The sequence below is a fragment of the Eptatretus burgeri genome, chromosome 6 (genome assembly GCF_056783735.1).
Source record: "Eptatretus burgeri isolate ZD-2024b chromosome 6, Ebu_testis_v1, whole genome shotgun sequence".
Taxonomy (NCBI): domain Eukaryota; kingdom Metazoa; phylum Chordata; class Myxini; order Myxiniformes; family Myxinidae; genus Eptatretus; species Eptatretus burgeri.
Genome location: NC_140966.1, coordinates 50,241,942 through 50,266,733, shown reverse-complemented (window position 1 = coordinate 50,266,733; position 24,792 = coordinate 50,241,942). Strand labels below are relative to the sequence as shown.

At 44.1% G+C, this 24,792-nt stretch overlaps 1 protein-coding gene across 1 annotated transcript in view; it reads left to right on the top strand.

Annotated features, from left to right (window-relative positions):
- The first annotated feature begins 3,497 nt into the window (after nt 1-3,497).
- Nucleotides 3,498-24,792, top strand: part of LOC147024752 (transforming growth factor-beta-induced protein ig-h3-like) — a 26,396-nt gene continuing 5,101 nt past the window's right edge. Inside the window, exons 1-6 of the mRNA XM_085887046.1 lie at nt 3,498-3,572; nt 3,744-3,859; nt 15,184-15,282; nt 16,452-16,516; nt 17,477-17,634; nt 21,848-22,012. Of these exons, the coding sequence (XP_085743172.1) occupies nt 3,498-3,572; nt 3,744-3,859; nt 15,184-15,282; nt 16,452-16,516; nt 17,477-17,634; nt 21,848-22,012 (678 nt within the window). The remainder of the gene's footprint in view (nt 3,573-3,743; nt 3,860-15,183; nt 15,283-16,451; nt 16,517-17,476; nt 17,635-21,847; nt 22,013-24,792) is intronic.

The following is a 24,792-nucleotide window of genomic DNA, read 5'->3' as shown; positions in this document are numbered from 1 at the left end:
CCCAATTCAAAACACCTCACTACACATTGCTATTCATGCTTGTTTTAATTGAGGTTAAGTCAGCGAGTTGTCATGATTTACACCAAGCAGAATTCAAACATTTATTTTGCAAATTAATTTGTAATATTTGTGATATAAAATTTTTATAAGCAATTGAAGTTGAAGATTCAACTTTAAAACTTATGTATATTTTTTTAATTTCAAAAAAAAAATTTTTTTTCAAAAAAATACCCATAGGACATACACACAGGAGAGGTAGGAGCACACCGGAAGTTTGGTATGATTTCACAAAAGTTTGAGGGAGTAGTTCAGTGACAACCCAGGGAAGACACTGCATATGTATGTATGTATGTATGTATGTGTATGTATATATATATATATATATATATATATATATATATATATATATATATATATATTGTTATGGCTGTGGAAATTCGCAGAGCACCATATAGGTCCTTCGATCAGTTATGTCGATAAGTCTGTGTTCAGATAGATTTCCCCACCAATGTTTAACGAGCAATTATTCGTGTGCCGGGCTGTGAACCTTCAGTTTGCCGTTTTTCTTTTGCTATCGTTATTTTGGACCAACCGCTTCACAAGAACCACCTCCACCACCAACATCGCTCTCATCTACCGCTTCACAACAACCACCTCCACCACCAACATCGCTCTCACAACCGCCTTCACACAACCACCTCCTCCACAACCGCCCTCACACAACCACCTCCTCCACAACCACCCTCACACAACCACCTTCTCCACAATGCCAACCACAGCCACCATCTCCGAAACCGCACCTCCCCCAATACCCAACAACGAAACAACATCGCTTTACCTTCAACTCCGCGGGCGCGCCATCTTTGCGCCGGCCACGGCAAAGTCGCTGCAAACAAACGTGGTGGTTTCCTTGTTGTTAGCAACGGTGATTTCTACCACGTCCGCTCTCCCTTCAGCGTCGATGATTTCTACCACGTCCGCTCGCTCCAAGCTTCGCCTCAGAATTCGGATCAGGAGAGCGAGAGGGGCGGAGCCAGTGGGGGTCAGAGGTGAAAGTGCAGAGATCAGATCTCACCTCACGAACCCTATAAAACAGCGTGCAGAGCGCCAAGTGAGTCGAGTCGGTCGGGGTTTGGAGCAGTGTGAGGAGCCAAGCTCGAGTCCAGTGGAGGGCAGTGGAAGTCCGGGTTCGCTGAGGAGACGGAGCGGGGAGCACAGCAGGCCGGCCATGCCATGCATAACGGCACGTTCGTGTGGGACGTGGAGAGGTTGCCAGCCAGCAGCGAACGGTCTGAGGTGATCGGGCTTCGGGACAGTCCGAGCAGCGCTGAGGGACGGACGGGCTCTTAAAGAGAGCATCAACTCTGAAAGAGCATAAGACCCGTTTGTTCCTCTGAGGCGTTGCCGGCTGGGCCCGAATCACCAGGCCGTCAGACGAGGACTGGGCCGGACCGCGGTCACAACAGCTGCCGTGGGGACGGGACGTCGCGTGTCGCCCCAGCGAGGTGAAGGTAACCAGCGCGGCCTCGCGGAGCCTCTGCGGTCTACACGGCTCCATGTCTATAAAGACCCAAAGAGGTCCAGTCTACGCCTCGTCTGTCCTGGGGTTTTTCCTTGCTTTTGAATGAACGTTGTGGCGCCATGTCCGTAAGTAGAACTGTTAAGTGTGTACATAATAGATAGACGGTAGTAGCTCTCTTGCATTGCTTTTGTTGGTTGTATACTTGCGTGCGCGTTCGGCCTTGCATAATTCCCATTGCTGCATTGACTGACGTGCATGTGTCTTATTCAATAAATGTGCTTGTTTAAATGTTAACCCGTTCGTTGTGTCCTCTTTCCCTAATTGAACTGCCATATTGCACTCGGAATATAGTTGGTTTTTAAATAGCCGGTAAAGTGATCGGGTCCAACGGGGCTCGCGATAACACCCTGCTCGGTTATCCCAAAACGGAGCGAGCTGCTTAAGCGGCTCGTGTCCCAGCGGCCCCGTTCAGGTACAGTCTCTCGGTAGTCTGCCCGCGCGATTAATTAGGTATATCGACAATTTGGCGATTGACCCTGTCACGTGCGGGTAGAATATTGACTAGGTTGTGGTGTGCTTAAAAACACACCCGTGGCTGGTTTTCGGCGTTGATCCGGAAAGCCGCGACTGGATTGTCCGTTCGTGGGCGAAGCGGCCGCTATTGGTTAAACGCGGTCGTTCGCACGCCGGCGGGCGGACATCTGTAACAATATATATATATATATATATATATATATATATATATATATATATATATATATATATATATATATATATATATATATATATATATATATATATGTATATATATATATATATTTATTTTTTCTTCTTTTTTTCTTTTTCCTCGTGATGTCAACATCATGTCGCATTTAGTGTTCGTTTTTCTCCTTTTGTGTGTGTGTATATATGTACACACACACACACACACACCACATTTCAATGAGGTATTGAAAATACATTTGGGTAATGTGACATTGGAACGAGGCCTGATAGGATAGCCGAGCCCTAGAAGTATGCAGACTTGCGTCTATACGCTGTCTCGCTTGGGTTTGAATCTCGTCCCAGCCGTAAACTGTGTCATCCTGGTGTTTCACAGGCAGGGTGATTCACCAATGTGTGCCATCACTCGGATGGATATTAATCAGGAGTCCCATCTGCTGGCATTCGTTTATGGATGTTAAAGATCCCATGGTGTTATTTGTGAAGAGTCGGCAAGTTATTGGGGGTACCTTGGCCAAGTTCCAAATTCCTGACCTAACCTTATTCCAACATCAGGCCTGGCCAGGCGGTTCGTAAAAGACTTGGGCCAAGCTTCCCCTGGCCAACCCCACAAGAGTATGGGAATAATTGTAACCATTAAAAATGAAGAAGACGAACAATTAGAAGACTGCACTACATTGAACATCACCTCTTCCATCATTATTTCCTTCCTTTTCTCTATTCTAGTTTTCTTCATCATTGGAGAGGTACAGAATTATTCAGAAACAGTTGATATTGAATCGTATAAATTTTCTTATCCCACCTTAGTTGAACAGTTTTTCTCTCTCTCTCTCTCTCTCTCTCTCTCTCTCTCTCTCTCTCTCTCTCTCTCTCTCTCTCTCTCTCTCTCTCTCTCTCTCTCTGTCTCTGTCTCTGTCTCTGTCTCTGTCTCTGTCTCTGTCTCTGTCTCTGTCTCTGTCTCTGTCTCTGTCTCTGTCTCTGTCTCTGTCTCTGTCTCTGTCTCTGTCTCTGTCTCTGTCTCTGTCTCTGTCTCTGTCTCTGTCTCTGTCTCTGTCTCTGTCTCTGTCTCTGTCTCTGTCTCTGTCTCTTTGTCTCCATTCCCAACTGCATTTCTCCTTACTTCATCGGCTTTCCATTCCCAGCCTTTCTCTGTACTTCACGTTCCTGAAGCCTGAGCTGTGGAGCTATGTGCAGCACATGTACACGTAATCCTGGTAATCAATCTCAGAAATTCTTCCTCTTTGTTTGGCCCATGGTGGCGAGGCTCTCTCGTCAGCTGAATGCATACCATACAGGCCACAACCTATCCAGAGCTAGCTTGGACAATGTATATATATATATATATGCACATCAATAGTTTTACTTCATCCTTTCAAAACTCTTTCGGACCTCACTCAGCTTGCAATCCTATATCTTCCAGGACCAAACTCTGTGTGCCCGTCACTCTCACTCTCACTCTCACTCTCACTCTCACTCTCACTCTCACTCTCACTCTCAGAGGATGCTGTTTGGGTTCGGTTTTGCACTCGCAGCTCTGGCTTTTTTACCAGGGGGAGAAAGCTCGGCTTTCAGCAAAGTGTTACGGCACAGTCTGATCCGTGGTCGAGCACAAGGGTAAGTTGTATTTCTTCTTACACTGCAACATTCGACATTATCTTTGTATATTCCTTTTTCACGACGTGTAAGTGACACCTTTGCTTCCATAAAATAAACATTTAAGCAAATGGCATTTGCTGTGGAAGTTACAACACCCAGTTTACAGGTGTGTAATTTGTTGTGGAGAATTAGCAATAACATCAAAGTAAACAAGCTCATTGTAGTTATGTTTACCTCCACCACCGAAGGTGAAGGAAGTTATGTTTACACCCGTTTCTGTCTGTTTGTGTACAGGATATCTCAAAAAGTTGCGGACGGATCCGGATGAATTTTTGTGGACAGGTTCGGTGTGTGACAAGGATTAAGTGATTCGATTTCGGTGAAGATCCGGATCTAGATCCACGACTAGAATTTTGAAAAGTGATTCTTCACCATTGAGAGATAGGGCCAAAAATGATATATAGCACGATATCTCAAAAAGTCGACCGATTCAGATGAAACTTTGTGGACGCGTTGGGTTTGTGACAAGGACGAATTGATGAGATTTTGGTGAAGATCTGATCTGGATCCGACCATTGGAATTTTAAAAGTGATTCTTCACCATCGAGAGATCGGGCTGAAAATGATATAATACATGATATCTCAAAAAGTTGTGGACCGATTTGGTTGAAACTTCGTGGACAGATTGGGTGTGTGACAAGAGCGAATTGTTTCGATTTTGAAGATCCGAATCCAGATCTGGATAAGATAATTATTTATTTTTTTAAAGTCATTCTTCACCATTGAGAGATAGAGCCCAAAACGATATACACAATGATATTTCAAAAATGTATTGTGTCCAATATGTTCTCATGGATCAGGCATTGCGTGGCGGAGGTGTGCGCCCTGCCGAGTTCCCTTCTAGTTATTATTATTATTACTATCAAAAGTGCCCAGCCCCAGTGGATTATATATCATTATTATTATTTTCATTATATTTTCGTTATTATTATTGCCAAATGATACATCCATTATTATTGTTGTTCATATTATTAGGATTAATTAATATATGCTTTGTTACCATAATATCATTGTTTTTGTTATTTATTTTGCAATTATAAATGTAATATTAAGCTGCTGTGTGTTTAAAACATGGGAATTCTTCTGGGTTCTTTGTAGTTAATTAGCCGAAGCCACTCAGGAGATCATAACGATCATTTCAGTGTGTCACATTCCACATCAGAAATCTCCAATACAACTCCACAAAAAACATGACACACACACACACACACACACACACACACACACACCTTGACAATTTATAGTAGATATGGAATCTAGGTTCATGGAAGAGCAAGGCAACAGAGTTTAAAAAAAAACACAAACAATGTGCTGATCGTGGCACAACATGTAGATATTCAACAAATATGGGATTTGGAAGCAAACATTGAGCTGAGACATTCTGTGTTGTCTTCAGCAGAGTCTTGTGGTGAGACCATCTGTGCTGAGGGAGTGGATGAAGGGGGAGCATGCACAGAGATAGACACCACCGAGACTTTGAGGAAGGAGGATGGTTGGAGAATTCAAAAGATGGTGTTTTCTGACTTACCAAAGTATGGGGACTAATTACTTTTAGCAAGGACAGGGTTAAATCTGCACTCAAGTGCGGGAATATGGTGGGATACAAGCAAGTAGAGAGATACAACACACATGTGTGTGTCTCTTTATGATCGGTAGATATGTTAAATTGAATACAGGAGCAATCTCCTTCAGAGCAGACATTGTGGCCTGTGGAATCCAATACTGGTCCCGGGTTAAACCAGCTCAGCTGTACCTGTCTGTCATGTTGATCTTACTGACAGCAGGGGGTACACTGCATTTGGAATCTCCTTTGCGGTCGTCTTGCTTTTGTCAGGAAAAATTCCAGATGTGCACAAAAATCTGCTTGGATCAACTGAGCCCTGACCAGTCACGACCAAGGGCCAAAGCTTGCACTGACCAGTCATGCACTATCGGTCATGCTCCTTGATGCACTTCAGTTGTTTTCTACTCTCGCCAAGATGGAGGTCCTTTCTGCATTTGAAAGAAAAACGACAAAGTGACTTCTTCACTTTCTCTAGTGAAGAAAACACTTTCTGAAAAACGACAAAGAAAACAGAAGGTCTGGGAGAAGATTCCCTTTGTGTGCATCTTAAATGTACTTCATGGTTCATATTCAAGGATTACATTTATCTGTTGTGCTGGAATAAAGTTTATAAGCTGGATACTTGTTTTTAATGGTCACAGTGAACAGTGATATGATGAATGTGCATACTTAATATGTGAACCCTAACGTGTGAACAACCAAATGTACAAGATGTGAATATCAGAGTGCATATAATATTGCCAGTTATGACGTGCATGTTTGTGTGTTTCTGTGGAGTGCATGAATGAATATTGGGTGTTTGGGTTAATTTAAGCACCCCCTTTTGAAGATAATTAACGGCCTTATTTAATTAACCTTTTTCAAGGCGTCATTCTTGGTCAGCACTCTGTCAGCTTGCTGCAGTCTTATTTCACCATTTAAAAAAAAAATTTGGCCTGCTCAACAATTCCTTGACTTGGAACGGGTCATTATGGTTTCTTAACGATGAAATGTTTGTTTGTTTTTTCACTTTTCTCACTCATATTATCGAATGCCTGTTCATCATAGCTACGAATTGCTGGATACTTTGCAATGCTTATGAACGCCCAGAGACATCAGCGTTCATGGCTTTATTTAATTTCCGCACATGACATAACCTCAAAAATCTCTTCATTTCAGCTGAATTTCAAAATTTGAACTTCTTTATTGACTTCAGCAGTAGTTCTGACTGCTAAAAAAAAGTGTTCATTTGTCCAATTCAGACATTGCTTGGATATTTCCGGGTGCATGGGTTTATATGACCGATCAGCAATCGCTATATCACTTGGCAAGCCAGCCGTTCCTTATCAACCATTTCGTTGGAGTGCTTGTTTCAGTGCTTCAGCCACTTGGCGAACGCTATACAATATTCACACTGTCACTGACTATATCAATCAACTTGAACAAAGTTCAGCACCCATTCACCTGCGTTTGGCCCTGCGGTGCCTTGGACGGTGCGTCAGGCGGTGATTCGCTCACTGAAAATGTGCAATTTTCTTTTACACCACTTTTCCTGTTTTTGTACGATCTTTCATGATACGACCTGTCACGTCAGCAAAGATAGATACATATAAAAAATAAATTTACATTTCATTTTTTTAAGTTTCTTCAACCATTTTGTTGGAGTGCTTGCTTGAGTGGAGTGCTTTACATCTCCAGAGTTAGGAAGGCAAAATGAATGAGATGGTTACAATGAGTAAAAAATGTTTTCAGTTATTACAAAGCAATGAATCGCCACATCATGGCAGGATATCCGAGAAGTACACACACTCGCTCTAAGCTCTCTAGCCTGAGTTTGAAACCCAGGTCAGGTCAGGTATGGGAGCATGTGCCAGAACAGCGCGTCGCTGCGTCCACTTTCCGCCGGTACTCCAGGGGCCTCCGTCTGGCCATCCCCCCGGCAGATGCCAGGCCCATCCCCATCTCCTTGAGATGATGGTCAACCTGCTGCAACCACGAGGCATGTGGTTGGCCCACTGGCCTCCTCCACTCATGAGACTCCCTCGCTGAGAGAATCTGGTGAGCAGGATCAACGTCAGGAAAACGAGCCACATGTCCATACAGCCGCAACTGACGCCCACAGACTATGCAGGTAACAAATCTCATCCGAGTCTCTCTCAGCAACCGCTCGTTGGACACAAAATCCGACCAGCGATAGCCAAGGATTCTCTGAAGAGACCTGATACCAAAGGAATGAAGTCTCCGTCTCAGATCCTTGGTCAGAGTCCAAGTCTCGCATCCATAGAGCAAGACTGGAAGTACCAAGGACCTGAAGACTCGGACTTTCGTCCTCCCGCACAGGTACCAGCAACGTCACACCGATGATCCAATGAATCCATGACTCCCCAGGCCCGACCCAGACATCTATTGACCTCTGACTCACAGCCAGCAGAGACATGAATATCACTTCCAAGGTAAGTGAATCTCTCCACGACCTCAACATCCTCACCAGAAACAGACACAGACAGGACAGCAGCATCCAAGATGTCACCGAAAACCTGGATCTTAGTTTTGAACCAAGAAACCCGTAATCCCAGCGGCTCCGACTCCTCATTCAGTACCTCGCGGGCCCCCAAAAGGATATCTAAAGTCTCTGCAAAGATGACTGCATCATCTGCAAAATCAAGGTCCGAGATCTTGACATTCCCAAATGATGCACCGCAGCTTGATCTATCCGACATCCTCCCTAAAATCCAGTCCATACAAGTGCTGAAAAGTGTGGGGTTAAGTACACACCCCTGATGAACTCCAGTAACAACTGGAAATAAGTCAGAGATGGCACCACCACACTTCACAGCACTCTGAGTACCAGAGTAGAGTTTAGACATCAGATCGATCAGTTTTGGTGGCACCCCACGAAGACCAAGAATCCTCCAGAGGACATCCCGATTCACTGAATCGAATGCTTTACAGAGATCAACATAGGCTGCAAGCAGCCCCTGCCGAAACTCTCATCTGCGTTCGGTGAGGACACGAAGAGCAAGGATACGGTCAATCGTTGACCTGTTTGGTGTAAAGCCTGACTGCTCTGGACGCTGGTGCTCAAGCAGATGGTGGCGAACCCCATCAAGAATTATCCGAGCAAAGACCTTGTCCGGCACTGAGAGCAGCGTCACCCCTCTGTAGTTGTTGCAGTCTTGGCGATCACCCTTCCCTTTCCAGAGAGGGACAACAAGGCCCCTCTTCCAATCAGTTGGGATGATGCCTGTGTTCCAGGCAGAGCACAAAACTGCATTCAACGACACGAGTGCAGCATTTCCACCAGCCTTGAGAAGTTCAGCATGGATGCCACAGATCCCTGGAGCTTTGCCCCATTTCAACTGGTTCACCGCAGCCCGTGTTTCCACAAGCGAAGGTGGACCACAGTTGATTTGAGGGTCAGCAACAGGGATTGTAACACCCTTGACGTCCAACTCGACAGCTGGGGGATCAGCCTGGTACAACCGCTCAAAGTAACCAGCCCAGCGGGCCTTCACTTCAGACTCCTCTGTCAAGAGCCTACCACTCTCTGCTCTAACTGCAGTGCTCCGAGGGATGGGCTTGGATGAACGCAATGCGCGAATTCCCCTGTAACCGGGATGAGAATCACCTGTCCACAGGTGATGCTCTACCCCCTCACAGATTCTTCGCACATAGGCCTCCTTGTCCACCCTTAGTGCACGTACAGTTTTACGCCTCAGCTCCCTGAACAGCTCAGCTCTGCCATTCAGCCTGGCCCTGGGACTCTGGTCAATGGTATCCAGTGCCCCTTGAGAGACAAAATTCTTCTTTGCCCTGCGGTGAGTTCCAAGACATCCACTGGCAACATCAAGGACGGTGGTCTTGAAGGCGCTCCACAACTCTTCAGGACCTCCCAAAGCACCCAGACACCCCGAATGTCCACTCGGCCTGTTCGCAAACTCCTCATCTACTCTCTCATCCCTGAGCTTGCCAACATCCAGCCGAGGCTGGGATGGTACCATTCTCCAGGATTTAAGGTGCAGCTTTAGAGTTGCTACAACAAGCCTGTGGTCAGTATTGAGGAACTGAGCACTCCGGTAGACCCTGCAGTTCTGGATCATCCTCCAACGACCGTCGATGAGGACATGGTCAATCTCCTTTGCCACACCGCCAGCGTTGGAATACCAAGTCCAGCGATGAGCTTGTGGGCGCTGAAACCATGAACCAGCCACCCTAAGTCCATGACTTCTTGCAAAGTCAAGGAACTTAGTGCTATTCTGGTTCATAGTTCCTGACCCATGGGGACCAACACACACCTCATAACCATCCCTATCAGTTCCAGTCGATGCATTTAAATCCCCCAAGACTAGAAGTGTATCTCATCTGGGGCACTGATCAACCACAGACTCGAGTGTGGCATAGAATGCATCCTTCACGGTGCGATTACTCGCCTCAGTCGGAGCATAAACAGAGACCAGGGAAATGACACCTAAGGAGTGACGAATCCTTAATCTCATAATACGCTCGTTGACGGGTGTTACCTCAATTATCATTGGGGTCAGCTTATTGGACACAGCTACAGCAACTCCTTGGGTATGGTAACCATCAGAGCGACCAGACCAATAGTAGGTGTAACCACCCACCATTATCTCGCCGCAATCCGGTCTCCGAACCTCAGAGAGTGTTGCAATCCCGATGTCCAAACGCTTGAGCTCAGATGATAACAGAGACAGGTGATCGTCCTCTCTTAGGGATAGGACATTCCAGGCACGCACCCGAAGGGACCGCCTCAGGTTAACCCAAGGAGACCGCCGTCTGGTGGACGACACCTCAGCACCACTCCGACACACTCTCCCGCAATCTGACCCGGGGATGTTACCCCGTGGTTTCCCTCCTATCATCAAAGATTAGGGGTCCCGAAGGCTTTGCCCCAATCCTGTCATCCGGTGAGCTGCCCTGCGAAGGGAAGCTGCACAGGAGGTACTCCCACGGAGTGGGTTTTCAGATTTTTTTGCGTTTGTGTGTTTTACGGAATGAAGGATTTTACGGTGGCCGGAGTGCAAATCCTGCCACCAACCTCCTCATAAAAAAGTAACCCAACTGCAGGAGGACGTCTGCAGACACAGTTGGGCACTAGATATGGATGGCCGTTGGCTCACAAGGAGCTCCTCCGCCCTTTGACAGGTTTTGTTTTTAATCCTGCTGGGTGTCCATATCCAAACACCCTCCTCACCAGAAAACCTGGTGGGGGAGACTGTTTAGTCGCCGACAACCCGACCATGGAACAGCTTAGTACAGGTTTACATGGTACCTGTAGCAGGTCACAGATCGAACCTGACCTGACATTGAAACTCAGTCCAGCTATAAACTATCTCTCAGTGTTTTGTGGCTGGAGAGCTCCACCAGATACCCCAGCACCGTGTTATTTTTTGGATCTCTGTTGCGTACCCAGGTGGAGACTGACTAAAGCCATTTCTGGTGCCAAATGCTTGCCTGGGTGGAGCTTGTGCCTTAACAATGGTCCAAACACCATTGAGAACACAGGGAAACGCCCATCGCTCCACCTGTTCCGCTCTCAAGTGCCCCCCTCCCCCCGCAGTGGATTGTAAAAGCAGGCCCTGTTCTCTGGTTAACTTTTTGATCTGGCCCACTTGCCTTCTCTGACCTGGCTCTTCTCTCCCATCTGGCCCACCTTTTCTTGTTCCTGGGGTTATGGAGCAGTGGAATGGAATGGAACGCAGTCCACCTACGAGCAGGAGACACCAGACCGAGCACTGCCTTAGCCCATTAGAGTTTACATGTATAGATCTGTTTACACTCACGGTAGTCTATCCTCTCACACATTCTTTTCTTTGTTTCCAAAACCACCTGACCCACATCTTTACACCTTCCTTTTTGCACCTTATCTGCCAATCACTGCACAGCTCATTGCACCTCCAATGACGATGCACATTAAATACCCTCAGTTTTGCTCCCCCATTCCCCTCCTCAACAACTGGGTTGCGTTGGTCCATCGGCCATGCCAGGTATCAAAAAGGTGGCGAACACCTCATGCTCTCTCTCTCTTTCTCTCACTGATTCCCTCTGGGTATGTTTCTGATGGCAACTGTCATTGTAGTATAAGATAAGATTATAGAAGTTTCGTATCGGTATAGCTCTGCCCGGTGTCTTTGTCTTGTAAATACTTGCACCTTTTGCCACACCACATCCATCCTTGCTTTCCCCTGTTGTACATATGGCTTTTTAAATAAAACCTGTGATTTTGTTCCACATGCTTAACTTGCCTTAGTTATAAATAAACGTGCTTGTAGAAAATGTACCCAGCTAATCGCATCCTTTCCTCCATTGATCCAGCATAATCCATACGTAGTGTAGCCAGGAAGTTTGACCCCATCGATTGGCTCTTGTTAGCCGGTGTGCACTTCGCATCTCCGCTCGGCTGCACCTGATCAGGTAAGTTAACGCAAGTACACATCGAGGGCACGAGACCCCCTTTGGTGCGACCGTCCACAAGTAAGGTACCATGTTAAGTAGTGAAACCCTGCTTGGATTAGCAGTACCAATCGGCATCCATGGTTGCTAAACAATGCACCTTCTTCATTTTATTTGTACCTGGTGGCCTCAGGACCAGGTGTTAGGGGGGAACTCGAGCATTTCCCCTTGTGGCAAAACTTGAACCCCGGAGCTGTAACATATATATATACATATATATATATATATATATATATATATATATATATATACATACATATAAGCCGTACACATGTTTTTGCTTCATGTATGTACATCGGGTTATTAACCTCCACCATCAAAGATGGATGGAGGTTACTGTTTTCACCCCCGTCTGTTTGTTTGTTTGTGAACAGTATTACGGAAAAACTCCTGGACGGATTTTGACGAAACTTGGTGGGGGGATTAGGTATGGTCCAAGGATCACGCCATTAGATTTTGGACTTGGTCCAAAGTCCAAAACATATCATTTTGAAAAAAATGTTTGAATATTTATTTTTGCATTTCTACATGTTTTAAGTGATTTCCAACCCCCCCAAAAAACAAGTGAAATCCTTCAATACAGCGTGTGGTGAATCAAATGAGTACACTAATGTTGAAATATGCAATTTATGCTTTTTCAGTTGAAAAACAATTAAAAAGCGTACTTAGTATTTGAAATGTAAAAATCTTGTTATTATTGTGATAAGCACCTTTATATATAACAGAAAGAATGAAATCGTTCGATACAGCGTGGCAGGAGGCTGCAAAAGAATGATTGTAAGTAAATTTCAACTACTAATGCATGACGAAACACTTGTTTATGGCTAATATTAAAGAGAATGATGGCATAAGATGAACTTTCTGCGTTCGGCGCGAAATGCCATGGTGGACGGAAATGACGTCTTTTGTTCGTTCGTACATGAGGGGAGCGTTTCTTCGTTTTTTCCGTCAAGCAATAAATTAAATGGTTTTCACATATATAACACATTGGTTTCACAAATTTCCTTTGAAATACTCGGGTATTTTCGTCAATTGTCGCCATTTCCGTCGAGGTTATGCACTGCATCTACCGGACGGCCGTCATTGGCTGTCTTGAGGCACGTGGGGAGGGGGACGGGGGGACACCGGACGCACCGGAGACGTGGTAGACGACGCCGGGGACATTTCGAACTCGGTGCAATTGTATACGCGCTGTAAAAATTTGTTCGAGAAAAAAAAAAATTTGCACCTTTTTTTTCAAAAAAATTTCGATTTTATTGTTTTGGCATTTCTACATGCGTGTCGATCTAGTTTAGTTTATCCAATCGTGGTTCAGTAGAGTCTGATCCGTTTTGACCTACAATGAATAGAATATCAGGTTAACTTAAGTGACCCAGCAGTATCGGCGGCGGAGGTTTTGCACTCTACCGAGTGCCCCCCTCTAGTTTTTACTATGAAATAGGTAAAGCCTAGAAACAAATGAAACACGGTGGGTTAAAGTTTATTTTTTCCTTCCTTTATCTTCTGGTCTCGACTCGAGCTTACCTTAAAGCAAACTAAATTTTATCTCTTCTTTGTTATCCTTGCTGTCTTTATTGGTTTTAGTCTTCAAAACATATCAGTAAATGAAAATTGCTTTTCCTTTTATTTTTCTGAATAGACTCTTTCTTCTTCTTCATTTTTGTTCCAGTATCGGCTCGAGCATGTGTTAAACACAAACAAATTTTCATCTCCCGAACATTCATTGGGACTGCTAGGGGACATGTATTGCAAAGCAATAATTATCGCTCTTGTTAATTGATGGTTTGACATCGATTTTCTTTAGTTCTCCTCACATCGTATTTTAGGTTCTCAGACTTGACTGCTCTGGTTCTTTCTCATACATTTATACCATGAACTCATTCGGTACAATACTTAATTATACTTCCATCAGCAATGCCACTCTTTCGTTTTGTGTTCTGAGTATTTTACAGTATATCTGCTCACACTGCCTTGTTTCCAATGTTCTTGCTCGATGAGTGTTACATCATCATCATCATCATCATCATCATCATCATCATCATCATCAATTGTTCGTCCTGGGCTAAGCTTCCACGACTCTTCAGTGTCTGGGATGTTGAGGTTTGTGCAGGTACCAATGGTTTACTCGATCTGCACATCATCCCTTGTGTGGGCATTCTGTTCTCATGGAGTTTTGCATTCTCACAGACCATGCAGTGGCTTTTCTTTTCCATTTCGACTTTGCGGAACCTGCACATTGTCCGTTTTTCATTAGCTCCACCATTTTCTAAATTCGTTTGTGTTAGTGCTCTTGATCTTGGGCACTTACTCGTGTTACGACTCATTCTCCATCCCAATTCAGCTTAGCCATTAAAGTGAACCTTTCTTAAAAGTGTCCTTTCCTGGGTTATCAGATGGATCTCATATATGAAGTACGCACGATGGTGGAAAGACACAGCAGGTGAGTAGCATCAAGTGTAGACAGCAAACGAGCAACCCCATTGGAAAGATAGAATCCAGGTTTTGCAACTCCATGCAATGCACTTTTAGGAAGCATCTATTTACTATCTCCGCACACATGGTGGAATGTTTTACCTCTTCTTTCCCCCAAGTGACTCATGCATGCTACTTCCCTTCCCTGGCCCGACTCTCATTTCCTCCCAAACTGCTCCAATTTCTCTCCCCACTACTCCCACATACCGGTCCCCTCTTTTTCTTACACCCATCCCCTCTTCCTTTGCTTAATTTAGCCCCCTCCACAACAACTCTTCATGCGTATTGAATAACAAGATGGGCCCTCATGTCGATGTTGATTTCACTGGTCATATTTGTAATTCTCAGAACAACAGAATGGTGTGCAGGTCGTGCATTTACTATTTTCTAATTCTAGTCCTGGTTTCATTCCTGACCCGACTAGAAACAGTTGCAGTGGTGTTTCACAGGCATTGTGGATTGCATCATAAAGTGTACAGCCATCCCTCGGATGAGCGTTATGCTTGGAGTGCAGTCGGCGAACATTAGTTGGTCTACGTTTAAGATCCCACACTGTCTTTCAATGTAGAGTATCGGTGAGTTATCGCTGGTCCCCTGAACAAATCCACATTCAGTCGAGCATCCGGCCTGGCCAGCCATTCCTGAAAGATTTGGGTCAAACACTTTCCCCGGCCACTCAACAAGAAGGTGGCAATAATTGAAGCCATTGTAGTAGTATTAGTTAGGTGATGTATTTGTAATTGAATTATAGTAATAATTGTAATAATTTGACCACACTTTCATGATTGTTTTTCAGGCCCAATGTATGTGCTCTGCAACGTGTGCAAGGTACAGACCAAAAATATTATACCACATGCAAGCAGTGGCACCGGCGGGAGGTCTGTGGGCAGCCGACGTAAGGTCCCAATTTGCTCTCATTACCTTCCAGAGAATTACATTCAACATCACAGAACTTTACCTGGACAAACAACTCATCAACCCTCATCAAGCATCGCCTCAGTTAGAAATGCCATTTTTTACACTCATGTTCCATAACATCCAGGTAGCCACCTTTACACAGCTTTTCACAATTCACACTTCACATAACCATGCCTCAATCAACTCAGTGAGTTGACTACACTTTGTTTGTTTTGTATACCTTGTCGAGGCTCGTATGAGAGCTAACACACAGCAAAGGAGGCATGTGAGACAAGAGGGGCGGGAGTGGGAAGGACAAAACGGTGGGGAACAGAGACATTAGGAGATCTGTGGAAGGGAGAGGGATGGGATGGGGATCATGGGGTATAGAAGATGGACATGGACAGGGACTTTCAGGAAGGAAAGCAGGGAATTTGAAGGAGGTGGGTTTGGGGTGGATTAACGGGGGTAGAAAAGATCGAGGATTTGGATGGGGGATGATAAGAGGTGGTGGTGAACAACTGTTTTGAAGGCATGGAGGGAAGAATGGGAACGAATAGAGTGAGGGAGTTTATTCCAAAGGTGGGGAAAAAGAGGAATGAAAGTGTGAAGGTGAGCAGTGATTCGTGATTTTGGTAGTTTTTCCAGAAGGGGGTTGTTGGTAGACCTTGAGCGCCCTGCGGAAATATGGTGGGGACAAATCGCAGACAGAGCAGGGGGTGGGCGAGACTGGAGAGGACACAGTAGAAGACATTCATGACAGTGTGGTGTTGGATGAACTGTTAAGGTGGCTGGCTTAAGATCTTAGGGTCTTGAATTTGAGCCCCTGTCGTACAGTTGCAAATAACACCGAGTGGGTTGACTCAGCCTGCCATCTTTCAGAGGTCGGCAAAATGAGTACCAACTTACTGGTAACAGGGGGCATTGCATCAGCAGCATAGCTGTGCCCCCAGAAAAATGATGCAGCTAAGCAGCCACGGGCTGCATGCGAAACAACGACAACACCAACAACACATTCATAGAAACGGAGGTTTTTTTCATCACGACATTACAAGCAAAATTACCAACAACCTTGTTTAAACAAAGCTCTTCAGGGTTTTTATCTTCATAACTTCTGTGATGCATATTAATTTTGCAGCGAGTCCGTTTTCTCATTGGTCTCTTCAGGGTCGTGACTTACGAATGCTGTCCAGGATACACCACGGCAGATGGTCTCAGTGGCTGTCCCGTCGGTAAGGTTGCCTGTCGTTTGATTTGATGTATTACGAGCTCGTCGCTGTCAGTCAGCATCCCTTTTGAATGCAGAAGCCAGTATAAATATTTGGGTATCATCTCGCATTTACAAGATATAAGTGAATAGCCTCTGCTATAATGTATAGACTATAGAAGAGTCATCAACCCAAATAACAAATACCTCGATAAAACTTGAATATTTCTTAAGGACTCGATTATATCTTGTTGGGCTGGCAGGATGGCCTTGAGGTGGTACGCACACTTGCCTCGAAGTTGTCTCGCCTGGGTTTGAATCCCAACGCGGCCACAAACAGTCAACACTGTGTCTCACAGGCAAGGTGATTCATCAGTGGGTGTGCTGTCCCTCGAATGGACGTTAAACTGGGCGGCCCGTCTGCCGGTATTAGTTGGTGGACGTTAACGATCCCACGGTTTCCTTCGCAAAGGGTAGGCGAGCTTTCGCCGGCACCCTGAACAAATTCTAAATCGCTGTCCCGACTACTACTGGGGTAGGCAAACTACCCAATGTAAGCCTTGCCAAGAACCTGCTTCAGCAGCACTGATGCTCTGTAACAAAGGATGGTACATCACAATCAGAATATGTTGCGGCCAGTTCACCGAAGCCCAGCGATTTCTCCTAAATCAGCAAATAGAACATGGAGTTGAACCGTCGCTGTATCAAAAAATGATCTCAACACACAACCCACAGTCTGTTAACGCAAACCTGTGAAACTTAACCACGTGACATGTATAACAATGACACAGTACACGTAGCTTCGTTTACCTACCAACTTAACTCGTAATGCACTGTGCCTGAAAAATCCCAGACAGTCAGATATGGCCTATAATTTAACTTGGGATAACCAACTACTCACTGGCCATAGTTCAATGTTCTACAGTGATTGGAAGCACAAGCCAGTCAAAGTGTTTCATTATCGTTGCCCTCTTTTGTCCATTAGCTGCTCCGCTATACACAATCTTCAACACCCTACCTGGTGCGGGGGCCCCAAGAACACGTCTGTACTCAAAACAGGCTGGGCTGACTCCAACTATCGACAAACCGGGTGCCTACACCATGTTTGCTCCAAGTGATGCGGCCTGGGATGCTCTTCCTAAGGTACAGCAGCAGCAATTACTTCCATAATCCATTGCATCATTGCAGTAGTAGTAGTAGTAGTAGTAGTAGTCAGAGTCTGAAAGAGTATCACATTTGTCTTTGAGCTGTCTTCTCTGGGTTTGATTCTCAGGCTGACTATAGACTGCCAGACCTGTGCTTGCAGGCTGGGTCATTGCACTAATAAGTGTACCTTTTGTCAGAAGGGATTTTCACTTTTTAGGTGAATTTCTCTTCTGCTAGCATTGTTTGCTGGTGGACATTAAAGATCCCAAGGTGTCCTTTGATGACGAGAAAGCATTTCATCTCTACCGAAATGGCAAATTCCAAATTCCTGCCTCAACTGCTGCTGCTGGGATGGCAAATGGCAACCCCTCGTTGTATTCCCTTTGCTAGAAAGCTGTTTAAGCGATCCCCAACAAACTGGAAAAGGTTTGGGATCAATCTTATTGCTATGAGCTGGGTGGGCACTGCATAAAATTATTGATTACAATCTTATGTCATTAGAGTGCCAGAAGGAAATACATCATTTGCTTCTGTTCATTGTCAAATTGGCTGCTGAGATGAGAATGGGCCACTCTGTTCTTTGCTGAGATGAGAATGGGCCACTCTGTTCTTTGCTGAGATGAGAATGGGCCACTCTGTTCTTTGCTGAGATGAGAATGGGCCACTCGGTTCTTTGCTGAGATGAGAATGGGCCACTCGGTTCTTTGCTGAGATGAGAATGGGCCACTCGGTTCTTTGCTGAGATGAGAATGGGACACTCGGTTCTTTGCTGAGATGAGAATGGGACACTCGGTTCTTTGCTGAGATGAGAATGGGACACTCGGTTCTTTGTTTTACTCGGTTTTTGCACCGTGGTAGCATTTGGAACGAGAACAGCACTCGGTAGAGTGCATACCTCCACCAGGTTGAACAGTTTACCTTTTGTATCCCACTGACAGGGTCATGCCTGGTGTTAATGGTTAATGTGTTGGGCTTGGGATCCCATGATCCTGAGTTCAAATCCCACTTGGCTGTTGAATTAATACCGGGTGGGGTTGACTCTGCCTGCCATCTTTCTGAGGTTAGCAAAATGAGTGCCAGCTTGCTGGTATCCTGTGTTGGAGTGGTGACCTGTCCAGGATTGTACCCAATAGCCAAGGTGACTGCTTAGGCAGCACCAACGCTCTGCACAAAGTATAGTCTCAATGGATGGATGGAGTGGATCTGGATCATTTGACCTTGTTGCACACAAAAATCTAATCACCTTGTTGTTGCCACTTACCCAATCCATCTGCCAAGTTGTGTAATAACTTGTCCACAACTTTTTGAACTGTCAGGCTGTGCATCGTTTTGGGCCCCATCTCTCAATGGTGCAGAATCTTAGAAGATTAAAAAAAAATCGGATCCAGATCTTCACCAAATTTGAATCAATTTGTCCTGTTCACCCACCCAACCTGCCCACCAAATTTCCTTCAAATCCATCCACAACTTTTTGTGCTATCCTGCTCACAGACTGACAGACACATACAGACAGGGGTGAAAACATAGCCTCCGTCCACATTCGGTGGTGCAGCTAACAAAGAAGGATGTAGTGCCGTGTGACCAAGTCATTTTACCTTGTTCCCACTGTCAGCCCATTCAGTGTGCGGTATCATTGCGCCATATGACTCTCCTTTCCAAAGTAAGCAATTCCTTAAGCACGTCCAAACGGGAGCTGCTGTTGTGCTCCGATGTATGTTCACACTCATTTCGATACTGGAACAATCCTGAAGCTGGGCTTGAAGTTGCACCCTGGTTAATAATACGAGTTTCCTTGCAAGCAACTTCAACGCAGGATGAAGCCATTAGACCCATCACAGCTTGTGCAATGATTGCCAACTCATGGTTGTTTGTCCTTGCTCTATCCTTTTATTCCTCCACCAACGAAGGTGGACGGAGGTTATGTTTTTACCCTGTCTGTTTGTTCGTCTCTCTGTTGGGTGGTCGCTAGACTACCGTTATTCTCAGGTTTTCCGTCTGTCTGTATGTATGTAATGGACAGCTCTGGAGGCCAGAGGAGTCAACCGATTTTGATGAAACTTGACTGGTAGGTTCATACCAGGATCTAGTTGTATGCTTTTGAGCACCGTTGCTATGGATGCCACCGTTGCCTAGCAACGGGACTTTGAAATTTTTGAAAAAAATCCGAAAAATATTTTTATATATACCATATATTTTTCGAAAATCAAAAATCGGCTTCCGCACTTTTATGCGTAGTAAAACCAACCTCTTTGTCAAAAAATTTCAGCCCGATCTGTCAAAAACTGTATGACTAGTATGCAATTATATAGTGACCACCCATGTCGCCTACCGGCTTGTCTGTCTGTCTGTCTGTCTGTCTGTCTGTCTGTGAGCAGGATATCTCTAAAAGTTGTGGATGGATTCGGATGAAATTTTGTGAACAGGTTGGGTGTGTGACAAGGACGAACTGATTAACTTTTAGTGAAGATCAGGATACAGATCCAGATAGTGGAATTTTTTTTAAGTGATTCTTCACCCACTGAGAGATTGGGCCAGAAATGATACAAAGCATGATATTTCAAAAAGTTGTGGACGAGTTATGACAAAACTTGGTGGATGAGTTTGGTCGGTGACAAGAACAACCTGATTCGATTTTGGTATGTGTGTGTGTGTGTGTGTGTGTGTGTGTGTGTGTGTGTGTGTGTGTGTGTGTGTGTGTGTGTGTGTGTGTGTGTGTGTGTGTGTGTGTGTGTGTGTGTGTGTGTGTGTGTGTGTGTGTGTGTGTGTGTGTCGAGGATGAATAGGACGGATGCAGAACCGGCCTATCAGTGGGATACAAAACGTAAATTGTTCAGCCAGCCAGGTGGAGGTATGCACTCCACGGTGACGTTCTAGTTCCCTTGTTATTTTCATCACTAGTGCAAGAACAGTAAGAACTTAAATGTGCAAGAAATGAAGAACAACTCGTGATTTATAGTTTTTGCATTCTTTCCATAATAAATAATGAGGAATGTAGGACTGAAATGGCACTATGAAGACGTTTTGTGATATTACTTATCCTGTCCATTTTTCATGTTCAAGTATGAACCATTGCTCCGTACCAGATTGTACTTTGTAAAGCTGGTTAGGGCAGAAATTACATATTTTTGGATTTGTCAAAAGACACCATGAGATCTTTTTAATGTTCACCGGCTCATGTTGGCAGATGGGAACCCAGATTAACATCCCATTCAATAGGAAACACACATTTTAATGCTACGCAAAACCCAGCCTGCGAAGCGCTGCAACATTTTATCATCGGGTCGAGAGTCGAATATGGAGTAGACAAGCTCAAAGGCAAGTGCACTACTTATTGTACACCACTCGTTCCCAATTCCATATCCGGGCGATGCATGACGACGTCATTGCCGGGTGCTAAAGGAAGGGAGTACTCAGTTTTTACTCTGTTTGTTTGTCTGGGTGATATCTCAGCCTTCCTTTGAGCTTGGAAGCTGAAATTTGGAGACAAAAGTGAACATATACTTTGGCAAAAATGCTGTTTTCATTTTTTGATAAATTCATTAATTGATTAATTATTTAATTATTATCGATTTATTAATTGCTTATTTATTTTATTTCTCATCTGGGCAACATCTCAGGCACCTTTTGAGCTCAGAAGCTGATATTTGGACATGACAGTGAACAAGTGATTTGGCTATGAAGGGTATTTCTGATTTATTGATTTTTTGATGAATTACTTAATTTTCAAAAAGTTACAGATTCAGATGAAACGGCGGTGGTTTTGGTATGTTATTAGCCAATTGATTTCAGAAATTAATTATTTTACGATTATTATTTATTTTCATGAAGCAATTAATCAATAAATTATTGTACACTGCTCCCTCCCAATTCCGTCTCCATGTACTGCACAGCAGCGTGGCCGGACGCCAAAGGCATCCCGGCAATGTCATGCGCTGGAGATGTTATTTATTTATTTGGTATTGGGACGGTGTACTTTGAATGTACCTGTACTTGTATGCTATACTGTCGGACACACGATGAAGATATGCAGTAAGAAGCAGCCATTCTTAGTTCTTATAACATAGAGTTCATAACATTATTACCCTACTCATGCAAAATCAAAACAATAAAACAGCATTGTGTTCATACATTTTTGCTTCTTTCATTCGTTATTCATGTGCTCCTTCAGGCTCCGGTTGTGTCTGTTAATCTCATGTCTTTTCCCCAAAAGGCTCTGCATCATTCACTTGTGAGCAACGTCAATATTGAGCTTCTCAACACGCTACATTACCACATGCTGGACCATCGCTACCTCTCTGTTGCACTAACCCATGGATCTGCTCTGAAAACCCTTTATCAGGGTCTAAACCTCTACATACAACACTATCCCAATGGGGTAAGGGACTTGCTATAAAGAACAGGTGCATTCCATGGACTGGTCATTGTGTCGAAAATTCATTACATCCTCCCAATGACCCCAAATGTTCCCCCCCACCCCCCCAATCTTTTTTTTTTTAAGGGTGTCCTCCATTGTTCACAAATTACGAGTGTGACAAACTGCCATGGCATTACTCAAAACATTTCGACCTGCAGTTCTCGTAAGACCATTGCAGCACTTACAAAACTATCAGGAATACAAGCCGGTAGGCGGACATGGGTAGTCGACTACCCAATAGAACCTGACATGATGGGCCCGTTCGATGGGGAATGACCTAAAGATTAAGCACAAGAAAATTCATGATTCCAGCTTCAAGGCTTAAGGCTGCAGATTGTTTTTTTCGTTAAAATACCCCCACATTTAGAGGTTTTTCGGCCGTTGCTAGGCAACGGGGGGGGTCCAAAGCAACGGTTCTTTCTCACACATAACTAGAACGGGCACTCAGTAGAGCACAAACCTTCGCCAACGCTACATTTTGCCCCCCCCCCCCAGAAACCGTTGATTGTGAGGGTATTTAATCCCATACCACATCTGCCATCCCATATGTGTTATGATGGCTGAAAAACATTAAATTTCCTGCTGTTTGACACCGATTCACGTACATTGTACAATTTCTGTATGAACTCCCTGACCTTTTTGGGTGTCGGTGTCAAGTCAATCTGATGACAACTGGTCATATAATAAGAAATTATTTTCTGGCATTTTAGGGGCATTGGGCACACACAAGTTTCTGTTTTTCTAAATAAGTTATTTATTGTGAACAAACAAACATTCATTGTACAATTAAAACAGTTAATTGTTTTGTATTACTTGAGAACAACTAAGAAACTAACAATGCACGGTTCATACAAAAATTAATCCTGCAAAAGTACAATGCCCAAACTGGTAACCAAAGGGACATATTAGCCTGAAAAGGACGTATAAGAGTTCGTCTGAACAAACTACATACATCATTTGACAAAACACGAAACATGGAAGAATAAAGTCACTGTCAAATATTACACATCACAGAATAGGGAATTGAATTCTAAACATTTTGAATCGACTTACATGCAAATTCTATAAGAATTGACCGCGTTATGATAATAAAGGTCGTTGACCCCCTGACCTTTGACCCAAACCGCTAACAAAGGTAATGACGTCATTGTGTCATGTCACATATCACAAGATGGGGCATTGAATTCACAACATTTTGGCATTGGTTGCATGCAAATTGGATAAAAATCAACTGCACTATGGCAAAATGACGATTTTGACCTTTTCATGACCTCAACCTTGACCTTTGTACTCTTAATTTTGTAATTGGTATTGGAGTGTGGGGAACAGAACAGTCAACATTTTGGTGTTGGTTTCATGCAAATCGGATAAGAATTGACCGTGTTATGACTAAAACTGCACATTTTGCAATGTCGTGACCCCCCCCCCCTGACCTTTGACTCCCAACCGCGAATAAGGGTTATTACGTCATTGTGTCATGTCACATATCACAAGATGGGGCATTGAATTCTGAACATTTTGGCATTAGTTGCATGCAAATTGGATACAAATTGACCACGCTATGGTAAAAAGACGATTTTGACCTTTTCATGACCTTGACCTTGACCTTTGACCCGATCGCTCCCAAAATCTAATCAAATGGTCCTCGGATAATAACCAATCATCCCACCAAATTTGCTGCGATTCAGTTCAATACTTCTGGAGTTATGTGAATAACAAACAAACAAACAAACACATATTCACAAATAAATAAATACACAACGATCAAAACATAACCTTCGCAACAAAGTTTGCGAAGGTAACGAGGACATACCATGAACCTACCATACCAGTTTCATGTATATCTGACTCATAGTCTCTGAGATATAACGAACTTCGTTTTTTATTGTTTTCGACCAGGGTTCATTCAAAGTCTATCTTCTCCGACAGTTTTCATAGGATTCGGCTGGAAATTTTTGACAATATGGCTGAATGTACTGCCCACAGTCGCTCGTGGCCAGATTTTTGATTTTCGAAAAAATAATTTTTTTATGATTTTTCAAAAATTTCAAAGTCCCGTTGCTAGGTGTCCATTAGCAACAGTTCTCATTTGCACACAACTAGGTCATTGTATGAACCTACCAACCAAGTTTCATCGAAATCGCCATTGTATTAACTGAAATCGCCATTTTAAATACCGATAATAAGGGTAGAACAAATCTCAAATTTTTTTTTTTTCGACTCGATCGACGACCCAACAGTTTAACTGAATTTCTCCAGATTGGCTCATTGCATTTTGACAATTCAAAAAGCAAGTCGACATTTCATTGTTTGTTATTTTGAGGTGAAATCCATTCATCGTGGAGTGCGGTAGGACCCCGTATGCATCGCTGGCACAGGGAAAAAATGGTCGCCCCGAAAAATGGTCCCGTTCTTGTAATGTTCCCACTCCCGGGAATATGAACTTGTTTTCACCGTCTAAAACCTTATCGTGCACACCTCGAGTAGGCCTACAACCACCAGTTTTCTACTTATTCCGTACAGTGCTTCAGTAGTGCATAGAAGTAAAACAAACACACAGACACTAAGATATTTAGCACAATAATCCCCCTCCCCCCTTTTCTATGATGTCTATTGTTTTGATGCTGAGAATTGGGGTAGTTGATTATTACTTGTAAAAACACTTCATACCAGAAGCAATGATATGAGATACACATTTACATCGACAATTTGCGTCTCCCTCCACCCCTACCCCCACACTG